The sequence below is a fragment of the Oratosquilla oratoria genome, chromosome 43 (genome assembly GCF_046742065.1).
Source record: "Oratosquilla oratoria isolate Oo_2021 chromosome 43, ASM4674206v1, whole genome shotgun sequence".
Taxonomy (NCBI): Eukaryota; Metazoa; Arthropoda; class Malacostraca; order Stomatopoda; family Squillidae; genus Oratosquilla; species Oratosquilla oratoria.
The window spans coordinates 25,749,367-25,762,561 of record NC_134819.1 but is presented as its reverse complement, the minus strand read 5'-3'; the positions used below and the strand labels follow the sequence as shown (position 1 = coordinate 25,762,561).

Genomic DNA, 13,195 nt, shown 5'->3' with positions numbered 1-13,195 from the left:
GACAGTTTAGAGCAGTGGTTCCCAAACTGGGGGAAATTTCCACCTGGGGGGAAATTTGAAGCTACCAGGGGGAAATAATTACACTACCTACTAACTAAAAAAAAATCTCTGATGGGTTTTCTCATGTCAGAGAGAATGCCTGTTTATCAGTATATTTGTACATTTGAAAAATAAATTAGTAAATAGTCACAGTGTATTTTAACTACTCTTTCCCTGCTACACATGAAGGGGGAAATCTGGATAGTTGATCTGGGTGCAGGGGGAAATGACAGAAAAAAGTTTGGGAACCACTGGTTTAGAGAGTGTCATTACGCAGGGGCAACTACAATAAATATAATCAAGATGCCGATATGGCAGCCTCGCGTATCCACTTCCTCCTCATGCCGCCTACGTATGCGGCACCATATGGAAGGGTTAATGCTCACTTCCAGTCTACTGCCACTTTCACCCATTGTACATCTCATCACCTTACTTTTACCCACATTTATCTTTAGCTTTCTTCTATCACATACTCTCCCAAACTCTGCCACCAACTTCCTCAATCCCTCCTCCGATCCTGCCACAAGCGCAGTGTCGTCTGCAAACAACAGCTGGCTCACCACCATACATGCATGATATACCCACAGACACCTCAGAAATACAGTTCTTATGCAGATGACAATTACATGCACACACTAACCCAGAGCTGCAGAAATACTATAACCATACCTCTACACAAAACACCTGGTTCAATATAGGCTCAAAAAGCCCCAACCAAATCTACAGCCACACTTCTCACCAATTGGACAGTAGAACACAAACACATATCACACTTCTTTATCAACAACACTCATACCACACACACACATCCAAGATTCTTGGCGTAACATACAATACATCCATGTCATTCAAACAACACATCACAAACATGAGGATAAAATGCACACCTAGACTTAATGTGCTTAAATCAATTACAGGAACTGACCCATTCACATTATATCACTACTGTGTAAACAATACACAGGTGCCACACCTACTATCCACCATCAGCCACTGTCCAACCAGTGTCCCAGTTGTAACTGCTGATGATAGTACATCAATTAAACCATAAATAATTTAATATGCAGTTGCCCCTAAACAATGGCTATTACAGGACCATATTGTTGAAACAATGAAAAATATTTCCACAGTTCCTATACACCGTGGATCAAGTTTGGGTGTGATTATGACATTTGTTTAGAGAAAGAATAGTCAGAACATATATTCACAATAAATTTCTTTGTTTACACTATTCAATATGGATATTGTGAATCAGAATATGAATATGTGAATAACACTGGGAGAGGGCTATAGCCCCACCTCCTCCCCCAGAAATTACAGCCCTGTGATTCCTGTAAGTTAAAGAAAATTATGTCGTGAATCTGATGTCATAGTAACATCGTTTACATTTGGTGTCACATCGCTTCACACATGACCAAGCATATCTTTATAAACTTCAACACTGGCAGAACAAAGACAATAACCAGAGTATAACTTGGGTAGAGGACCTGTGAATAGAGCCCAAGAAGCAGCCAATTTTCTATGTAATTCTAGTCTCAACACACCAGCACTGGACTTGCCAACAATGTCCTTATTCTCATCACGTGTGTAACCAATATAAAAGGATTGGGTCTATTGTAAACAAATATGAAAATTATAGCAAAAGATCCATGCATAAATTCCTTTATTTCCACAAAATAACATTCTGATAAGGGTAGATTAAAATAAATGAATTTGATGATTGGAATAAAATGTCTAATGAAATAAATGCATGGGGTTATTCACAAGGCAATTGGCAAAGATAACAACTTTAGCAGTGCATACCTTCTGTATCAATTTAGTACTCTTGATACATCTTGATTTGTGGGACCAATGATGGGAGTCTGCTTGTGGTGGTCCTACAAAACGGACACCACATGCCACTCTTCAGATCCTTTCAACACCCTTATCTCTACCTGGAGGTTGCAGCCCTGAGTTGGTACAATGTTTCTGTACCAAACCCAAAAATTTCCTCCATCTCCTTCGACTGTCTTACAGCCACTTTTTCACACAAGAAAAGATGGTAAATAGAGGCTTTGTCTCTTCTTCCTCCTGTCAACTGATGACATAAGAACACTAACAAAACACAGACAACAGCCAACAATTTTTTCCCAATGCCTATGGGAGGGTCTGAGGACCATTGTTGACAGTTATGGATCTGTGGGTTTTCAGTCAGTGGAACCCGAGACAACAGTTATCTTGTGTCAGCTGAAAACTACAACTAAAAGGGGTTTCAATACCATCTAAATAACATTATACACCTTATCATTTAATTGTAATCCTTTTAGAAATGAAGTTGTCTGTCTGGACTGATTTATTTGAGCTGCAGTTGGAAGTGGGTCAACACTAATGGACCAAGCAGAATACACCATCAATTTTGCACTTCAATCTAAATATAAATTCTCAAATTATTTATTTAGTCTTTTTTTTTTAGATTAAACACTGCATCTAGAGGAACTACACATTGTTAGCTGACAGGTCTGTATGATACAAGACAAAATTTTCTGTGTTGCTTGATCCTTCAAAAGGAACAAACTGACCCCTGTCATATGTTTGCTCCCTTACTATGTTTTCTTCAAAACAGTCTCCAAAATGTCTAATATTTGGAAGAGGATCAATTGTGGGTGGGTATAATGAAGAACAAACCTGAGTTTCTTGCAGGAAATTCACTTGTACTTCATTGTTTATGCTTCCCAAGGTTGGGTTAGAGTCACCTGGCTCGGCCTGATTTCCGAAGTAGGGTGATACAGTTACAGGCCAGTTATGACCTATGGAAACGTTTTCAGGAATGATGTGAAGTACTGGATTATCTGCATAGTTGAGGCAATTTGTAGTGTCAGAGTACTCCATTAATTCAGAGCCCACTTGAGGAGGAAATCCTGAAAATTCCTCGTAAGGTCGACTGTGATCTACTCCATAATAGCTTTGGTTGTTGACAAACAAAGAAGGTTGGATCATGGAAGCTGAAGGCAGAATAGTAGTTGGATTGATTTCCCTGTGAAAACTAAAATTAAATGCATTCCCTTCAACTGAAATTGAGGGTGTGTGATCTTTTGAGTAGGGCTGTGCAGAAATGGCAGGTGGTCCAGAGGGATCCTGGTGAAATTCAGGTTCATTAAATGTGTGGCCATCAAGTGTAGACCCGTCAAATGCACTGCTGCATCCAGCAGATTCAGTTATGGGAAAGGAGAAACCTGAGTATGTGTAATCTGGTACACTAAAGTCTAATAAATTTGGTTCTGATGGAGCTGCACATGATGGGCGAGGATTCAAGTGGAAGGTGGGAGTTTTCTTTGGAGTTGGAAGAGAGTTTTCGAAAACTGTTTTCTTAGAGGGAGTAGGAGCACTCTCCTCGATGTCTGCCTTTCTTTTCTGACCTTTATTGACACTTTCATAAAACATCTGAAAGGAAGTGTGGAGAAAAAGAAAGCGAAATAATATTCACCAAAACTTAAAAGTATCATTCTTATTGATAAAGTTTAATTTTAAAATGCTTTTCAAACAAATGTTTCTAATGTAGAACTTACATATACCAAGGGCTTTTTTCCCTTTACAAAAGCATAAATCCACTTCCACCCATTTCATCCCCACATACTCCACACCCATTCACCACCCCTCCCTCTTCTTGGCTCCTCCTGGATGACGGGTCATCCTAGTATCTCGTCCACTGCCCTGGGTCAGAAGCAATGCAGTAAGACAGCACATCCACAGTAAGGCCGCTTCATTTAATTGGTGACTCCACCCCTCTCCATCCCATCATTCATATATATATATATATATATATATATATATATATATATATATATATATATATATATATATATATATATATATATATATATATATATATATATATATACATAAAAGAGAGAGAGAGAGAGAAGATTGGGAGAAATCCCTTCAGGCTGTGTCAAAATATCATTCACACATACTCCCTCACCCCTCCCATCCCCCACCCACTCCCTTCCATGCTGCAGAGTCATCCATACACAACCATTTTCCATTCACCCCATCTTCTAGCTTCTCCCTTCCTCAGCAGACATTCTCAATGCTGCTTTTACCCCATCCATCCATCTCGTCTTTGGTCGCCCCTCATGTTCACTCTCTCCTCACCTCTTTCCAGGTGTCCAAACCATCCCAATACTCTTTCATCAACCTTGTCCACCAATTCTTTCCACCCCCACTCTCCTCCTCACCACCTTGTTTCTCACTCTATCCAGCCTAGTAACCCCTACCATACTTCTCAGGCATCTCTTCTCAAACACATTTAAACTCTTCCTTGTGTTCTGTGTTTCTGCCCCATATAGGTAGTGCTGTCGGTACAATCACCCCTTCATATAATCTCCTCTTAGCATCCATTCCCAAACGTTTTAATTCTCATTACACTTTCTAATCCTCCATGCCATTTACTTGCTTCTCTCAATCTACATTCTACCTCCACTTCCACTCCTCCCTTTCCTGTTACATTTGCCCCCAAGTATCTAATGCTATCCACTTCCTCAAGTCTTTACTTTAATACTCCCAGTTTACTGGCATCCTCTCCCCTTGTACATCTTATGACCTTACTTTTACCCACATCTATCTTCAATTTCCTTCTTTCGCACACCTCAAACTCTGTCACTACCTTAACCCCTTCTCTGATCCTATGTAGTGTCGTCAGCAAACAATAACTGGCTCATCTCTCATTTTCTCCATTTTCTTCGACTATCTCCAATGTAACGTAGAACTTTCATACATACATACATATACCAAGGCTTTTTCCCCCTTCCAAGGGAGGTAGCCAAAAAGGGAAAGGCATAAAAACACTCCCACCCATTTCATCCCTACATACACTCCACACCCTCCCTCTCATCTGAGCACCTCCTGGATGACGGGTCATCCCTGCACCCTGCCCACCGCCCTGGGTCAGAAGCAGTGTCGCAAGACACAGCACATCCACAGCAAGGCCGCTTCATCCAATCGGCGACCCCCCCTCCCCGTCCCCCCTTGCATATAAGGAGAGGACGGGGAGAAATCCCTTCGGGCTGCGTCAAAATTTACTCACACATACTACCCCACCCCCCCCGCCCATTCCTCCTCATGCAATCACATCATCCATATACAACCATTCTCCACTCACCTCTGTCTTCCGTCCTCTCCCTTCCTTAACAGACATTCCCCTCTTCCCCAAAGCCCCCTTCACCCCATCCATCCACCTCATCCTAGGACGTCCCCTCATGTTCACTCCCTCCACATCTGCCTTCCATACCTCTTTTACTAGTCTTTCTTCACTCATTCTTTCCATGTGTCCAAACCATCCTAATATTCTTTCATCAACCCTATCTCCCAAATCCTTTTACACCCCTGTTCTCCTCCTCACCTCCTCATTTCTCACTCTATCCTGCCTAGTAACCCCCACCATACTTCTCAGACACCTCATCTCAAACACATTCAAACTCCTTCTCTCTTCTTCTCTTATGTTCCACGTTTCTGCCCCATACAGTGCTGTTGGCACAATCACTCCTTCATACAGTCTCCTCTTCGCATCCATTCCCAAATGTCTATTCCTCATTACACGTAGAACTTACAAGAACAAAATTATTTTTCATAGGTACCATTTTTCTGAATATGAGGAATGGTTGCAAAGAAGAAATAAGGAAGCATATAGATGGAACTAAAGTGTAAAGCAAGGGTGCCAAGACTGTTTGAAAAAAAAAAAAGGAAAAAAAGCATGAAGAAGAAAATAAAGAAAAAAGAGTTATAGAAGCTGATAGACAATTGTTAATGGAAAAGGAGGCTGTGAGAGGGTGATGGGCAATTTATTTCAGAATTGCTGAATGTAGAGGACAGGTAGGTTTTGACTGGAAGTGGGAAATACTATGAAATTCACTGTTATTAGTAAGAGGAAAGAGTAAGTACAATTGATTGATTTATGGAGTTTTTGGCTCGAAGGCCAAGTGCGAGTAAGTACAATTGACTGGATGGATATCATGCAAAATGTCTGACAATTGATGAAGTATTAGGATGTGGGCCAATCCTTGTCTATGGGATGGAAATGTACAGGTAGACTGGATTACTGCATACACAGCCCCACTATACAAGGAGGAGGGAGTCAAGTATGGGTGTTTTGGGTAAAGGAAAAATCATTAAAATGTGGCTGGTAAGGTGTATGGATGTGTTGATTCAAAGGATTAGGAGGGGAACAACACCAATAACTGGAGAAGAGTGGTGTATGATAAAGAGAGGATAGGGTGCACAGGTAAATTTCTATGGTAAGATAAATAAGGAAGTGGATTAGGGCGTCATTACTTGTGGCAAAGGTCAAGGGTATGGCAGTTCAAATCCTGCCACTGACAAAGTTGAACCAAGGGCATGGTTCATTAAATTACACACTACAAAGTCTTCTGTGAGGGACACCATCCTAGCCTTCTGATGGGAGGAGTTTGTGATGTTAAAACATATCAATACAAATAGGTAAAACGTATTTAGCAAAAAGGTTTGGACATTTTTCTGAACACTTGCGGACTTGGAGAAAGTGCATGGCGAGAAGCAGAGAAGTTTTATAGAGAATGTTACAGATATATGGCCCAACACTATCAAAAATGTTGTATGAAGAAAGATTGTCAAAACTAGAACTACCACCTCTGGAACAAACAGAGGTGACTTGTTGACCACCTAAAGAATTATGAGAGGTGTGGAAGTCCTCAATAGAGATTACAGATGCTCCTCAACTTACGTCTTAGTTAAGTTCCGAACGGCTGAACGTAATGTGAAAATGAACGTAAGTTGTTACTGTACGTTCCAGTAATGTATGACCGTTCATACTGTACTATACATCCATAAATTCTATTACCGTATCTTATAAAATACCCCTAAATCATGAATTATAAACATAACACTGTAAAAAAATAACATTAATTTCAAATAAATTAAATTCAAGCAACAAAGTGAGATGGTGGAGAAGGAGGAGGAGTAGGAGGCAAGGCACGTTCAGTCTGTCGTTTGTGCCACGTAAACAATGGGCACAGCATCATGCGTAAGTATCGTTTGAACGTCTCGTACTACGGAGAGTGCGCTAAACTCAAAAATCACCCCAAATTTTTTTTTCTACAGTCCGTTCAAACGTAAAATAAAAAAAACGTAAAACGAATGAACGTAAGTAGAGGAGCGTCTGTACTTACTAAATTGGGATAAGAGAAACAAGGACATTGAAGGAAACTCAAAAAGGACAGTTATAAAAGACCTGGAGAGAGAGAGAGAGAAAAAAAAAAAAATAGCTTTCCCCACAGTGGTGGCTGTATGAATATACTAGACAAAACAATAGTGTACAAAAACAATACAAGAATTTAAGAGCAAATTAGATATGGCGAGATACAGGGATGGGACACCACGGGCATAGCTCCCCTTCCCATAAGATACAACTAGGTAAATAAATACATTTATACATACATACATACATACACACACACGCACACACTCACCTTCCATTTAACGGACAAATACATGCAAGGACTGGTCTGTTCTTATCAAATGTAACAAGAACAGACTGGATCAGCAAATATTAGACAAATGACTTGTTGGCAATTTGGTATGGTATACATTTATTGCTTTCTTTTACTGTGCCTGAAAAATAATTTGGTAATATTGAATTATAGATTAGTTTTAACACAAACAACAGGTAAGTATGAAATAAACAGAAATAAAGTTCTTTCTTGGGTGGCATAGTGCATGTATAGGTTGATGTATCCTTGTTAAGTATTGCACAGCACCAGATGAATGACTTTGATCAGACAACTGTATGCAGCAACAGACAATTGGGCTATCATCTGGCTTCATAACAGATGGGATTTTTTGTCTGCTAAATTGAGGATCCATTGCATCGGGCTCTGTTAAATGGAAGGTCAAGTGTGTACATATTATATTTACACACACACACACACACACACACATATATATATATACTATTCATTCTGAGCTGCAATTACTTGCCTTGACTATGTGCGAAGGGATCCACGGCAATGCCTCTAAAAGCTCATCCAATTCAAGAGTCAACAACTTCCTCAAACTCAGTGCTGTCAGCATGATCTTTCCAAGAATTATGTTGATTAGTTTCAGCATTAACACTGAGATATAGCAGTCATGGAAAATATATGACAAAGGTAAATATAACATGTGCTCACTATAAAAACTTACCTGGCTTGACAAAGGATTCAGGCAAGGAAATGATGTGAGGAACTTTTCATGCTGAAAGGAAGCAATATATATAGTAAATGATAATGGTGATACAAAGCATAACTAATTCTGCATAAGTGCTTATTTATAACCTTTTCCCTTCCATTTCCTCTCCTATCATGTGATGAAAGCTAGACAAGAAGGGTTGAAAGAAATACTTCCCTGCTATTCTATCCCCATGATCCTAGAGGTCCTATTATTTGTTCACACATGCCCACTAAGTTTTAAATCATACTTCAAGTCACCAGCACTTTTTTAAAAGTGGGGCTAGCAGCACAAACCATTGTTCTTGTATCCCATGTAATTCACCTTTCATCTCTTATTACAATCAATCCATTGCTCTGGTTCTCTTGCAAGACCTGTGGACCCTGGAAAAACAAGGCCATGCCTACGACTACCAGTTTAACCTATGAATTACTCAATGATAAGAATTTGTAGACCATGTGCCTTCAAGTGGTGACACCAAGGCTACAGAAGGAGGATGGACTACCAAATGTAAGGAATCCCTGGAAGTACTCTTTACCAGCTTCTGCCAAGAGCAGTTCAAAACAACCTTACCTACACCATGAGGTGGACCTCAAGGAGGCTGCCTGGTCTGATTACACGTTCCCATATTTCCTATTTCATAATATCTGATAGATTCTATCAACTTTGCTCCTGTGGTCCATTATAAATAAAAACACCTGTATGTTATGGCTTGACAGCAATAACCTGATTGTGTAACTTACTTTCCGGTATGCAGGTTTATGTAATAATGGCATGCAACACAGCACAAGATTGAGGGAATTTCCAGTCCTGTTTGTGTCCATCATCAACTGGGAGCATACACCAAGGTGAGGATGTGGCATCAGTAGACATCACTTCACTCACACAATGACACTAATCCCCATAATTTTCCTGGTGAAGTCCCCATGCAGTTACCCTTCTCATTCCAAACAACTCTCAGCAGGATCAGTCATCTGCCTTAATCATGAATTCTTTGGATGTTCCCTTCATTTCTTCCACCAAGGGTTGTCACTTGTGGAGCGAGATAAACATCAGATTAAAATGCCACATGCTCAGAACCGAAGTTGACATACACGAATTACACAACGACAACGATGATGAAGATGATAATGGCAATAACGAAGAAGAATAAGATAAACAACAAGAATAACGAGAAAAATAAGAACAAGAAGAATAATCTGTTCCTGGCTTGTAATCACTGTTACTTAGGTTCCAAATAAATAGAAAAAATGCTATTAAATAGTTACAATTTTTTGTAAAATTTCTAGACTAGCCACTAGCATTTAACTTGATAAAATTTTAGAATTGCAGTAACAGCAATTTGTCATTTTGAGTGTAATTGGTGGAATTTGGTGCTAAAACTCTTTCAAAATTTGATAACTATAGCCAGAAGTACCCTACTTATCTTATATGTGTATGATCATTTACCATGTTTATAAATCATACTTTCAGATCTGAGATCCATATTTTTTGAGTGCACATATTTCTATATTTTCAGATGGTTTCAAGGGGTTGCCAACCCCCCCCCCCCCGACTCCTTCTGTTATATATGTGGAGAGTATATAGGCAAAAAATTCTCCTTGGAAACGTTGAAGGTTTGTGAAGCCTACCAGAAATACTTTGGGATGCCAGTTGGGGATCAGGACAGGCCACGGGCTCCTCACTGCTGTTGTGAACAACAAGAAGATGCTGAAAGGATGGCTGCGAGGTGCAAAAAAGGTCCCTGAAATTCTCCAACCCATTGGTCTGGCTAGACCCAACAGACTACTCCACAAACTACTTTTTTTTTTGCATGGTGGATGTTAGCAAATGGCAGAAAGGAATGAATGCTGCTGTTGTGCATTACCCAGATCTCCCATCATCAATTGCTCCAATTCCTCACTGCTTCAGATATTCTGTGCCAGTGCCACCTGCTCCAAGTGAAGTCCAAGACAAATATTTTGATGAAGAGGAGATGGATGCCGAGGACTTAACTTACCTCCCCGAGGTACCAGAGAAAGTTCCTAACTTCCCAAATCAAAAAGAAGTAAATGACTTTGTCAAGGATGTGGGTCTGACCAAGTCCAATGCAGCTATTCATCTCTGGGATGAACCAATGGAACTTGGTCAAGGAGAAGGTCCACATGACAAGTCAGGGAAGTTGGCATGAACCTTTCTCAGGCTTTTACACTCTTAGGGATGGTCTCTGCCTCATGATGTGACTGGACTATGATGTTATTAGGGTGCCGTTTGTGCCCAAGGAGTGGTGGCTCTTCATGTACAGCTCTACCACAAGTTCCCAACGCTGCTCCTAGCCCATTCAGTCTGCCTGAAGGAAGACTACTACAGTGTGAAAGTCCTCCTGCAAGCTATGCAATACAACTAGAAAAATTGGGAAATCACTGGACACTTAAAATGGTGTCTTTCCTCCTTGGTCTCCAGGGAGGCTTTATTAAATTCCAATGCTTCCTCTGCCTTTGGGGCAGCAGAGCCACCTCTGACCACTACAACACGAAGAACTGGGAGCAGTGAACAGAATTTGTAGTTGGGAGCCACTGGTTGATCCCAGGATTGTGCTCATGCACCACTGCACATTAAGTTGGGGGTTGATGAAGCAGTTTGTGAAGGCTCTCAACCAGGAAGCAACCACTTAAGTACTTCAAGTTCTTCCCCAAGTTATCCGAGGCCAAAATCAAAGGGAGGAGTGTTGTTGGACCTCAGATAAAGGTGCTTGAGTCTACCTAGTTCTTCAATAAGCTCAGTAAGATTGAGAGATCATAGAACCATTTCAAAGCAGTTGTCAAGGGCTTCCTGGCCATCCACAGAACTGAAAACTATCAGCTGTTGTTGCAGGATCTGGTTTAGGGTTTTGGAGCCATGGGATGCAGGATGTCCCTTAAACTTCACATGCTGGACACTCACCTGAACTACTGAGAAGAACAAGGAGAGTGATTCTAACAAGATGTGAAGAGAGAGCAGAGGTATCAGGGCCACTACAATGAGAAAATGATGGGGGATCAGGGGGCTGGTGCAGGAGTGCGCCCTGGACTACAACTAAGTCCAGGAAATTCAGTCATTTCTGACTTTAAGTTTCTTTATAACTAGTTTGTTTTTGATAAACTTGTCATAAAATAAATATATACTTTGTCAATTATATGAACCAATTAAAAAAAATATTGAAAAATATGAAAATTTCTATATTAGTCCTGATCACAAACCCAAACTTCTGATTAAATGATAATGTTTTTTCATAATAATGGGATAGAGCAAACCAGGAAATAACACTTAGAACTGGGGAGCAAAAAATGTCACACATTGTTATGCTGGCGACAGATCTAGGCTCAGTCTCACTGAATAGTTTCTGGTCTTATACAAATAAATTCCAGTGATACCCACGAGTCTCCTAAGGTACTTGGTACCAAAGATGTTGAGATGCCTCTTCAAGTCGTCAATCAATGACTTTTAGTAAGTGGACTCTATACACACATATACCAAAGGCTTTTTTCCCCCTTACATGGGGGTAGCCAAAAAGAAAAAGGCATAGAAACCACTCCCACCTATTCCATCCCCTACATATTCCACTCCCCTCCACCCTCCCTCCCACCTTAGCACCTCTTGGATGGATTCTAGCTGTGATGTAAAGTTTGTATGACAAATATGTCACAATTGTTTTGACCGAGTTTAATTGGACAGTAGTCACTGATAGTAATCAGGAGGTGGTGGCTTGCTAGTGTGTATTGCAAGTGTGATACCTCTATTATCTATATCCGTGTGCTACATCTTACCATTTGCTCTGAACTTGTTCTTTGTGAGTTGACGTCAATATACCAACTACCTTACTAGTGATAATTTTGTAAATGGGGTATTGGAAATAACTCATGTTGTATACTTGTATATTTTTATATATTTTCTTAAAATAGTGTTACTGGCATCAATGTCCCTTCGAAATAGCTATGGTATGATATCCTGGCAACTCATCTAGAGGTTTCTGAAGCCATTCTAAAATGTTACTATATCTAGTTTATGAAGTTAAACAGCTTCAGCTGCCAGGCCTTGCTGGGGAGGTGCTGTGTCTTGCAGCATTGCCTCTGACCCAGGATGGGATGGTCTTTTATCCACAAGGAGCCAAGTAATGTTAAAAAAAGTATTGGATGGGCAGTGGCGGCGCCAGGAATTTTTAGTTGGGGAGGCTAAGGGGGGGCTGAGCAAATTTTTGGGGGGGCTAATAGTAATATGATAATACACATATATTATCCTCATTTCAGAAAGGGAGGGGGTTAATGGTTGGGCTAGCACCGATGACTGACAAATCTTTAGCCCTGGCAATTAAAAATTCCACTTTATAAAATTATTTCAATGAGTGTTTTAAATTTTCAATTTGCTCATTTCAGTTGGGGGGGCTAATGGGGGGGCTGGACACTTTTTTGAGGGGGCTAAAGGCCCCCCCCACCCCCCTGGCGCCGCCACTGTGGATGGGTGAAGAAAGAGGTGAGGGTGTGTACATGGCTACATGCCTTTTTTTCCTGGCTATCTCCCTTGAGAAAGGGAAGAAACTTTTTGATATATAAATATATGTTTATTCCACTAAAGATGTAACACAGTCTATTATATATACATGTTTCACGCATACATACGAACACGCACTTGCTATACATGCAAATAACGATGTGCAATACAAAATGTAATTTCTGGTTATCAACAATGTTGACCAGATTATTAGCATTAAATCATAAATGTGCACCAACTTACACTGCTCATGCAGGACGACACTTATCATTCTCTACAATGCTGGACACTGAGTATATTTGCTATGGAAAATCGTACAGTACACAATACTGACTTACATTGCTCATGTATGGCGACAACCAGGGCCTCGATGTCCATTCATCCTCGTGCCAGACCGGGGACGATGAACGTGCTGCTTCAGCCACGGCGCGAATGG

The 13,195-nt window shown here is 40.5% G+C and overlaps 1 protein-coding gene across 1 annotated transcript in view; it reads right to left on the bottom strand.

The window, feature by feature from the left end:
* Window positions 1-336: 336 nt before the first annotated feature.
* The window catches only part of LOC143021811 (uncharacterized), a 217,647-nt gene continuing 204,788 nt past the window's right edge, over window positions 337-13,195 (bottom strand). The window contains exons 12-15 of the mRNA XM_076179551.1: window positions 13,098-13,195; window positions 8,230-8,280; window positions 8,026-8,121; window positions 337-3,459 (exon numbers count right to left, since the gene is read on the bottom strand). The exon at window positions 13,098-13,195 is cut by the window's right edge and continues 10 nt beyond it. Of these exons, the coding sequence (XP_076035666.1) occupies window positions 2,515-3,459; window positions 8,026-8,121; window positions 8,230-8,280; window positions 13,098-13,195 (1,190 nt within the window). The 3' untranslated portion in view covers window positions 337-2,514. The remainder of the gene's footprint in view (window positions 3,460-8,025; window positions 8,122-8,229; window positions 8,281-13,097) is intronic.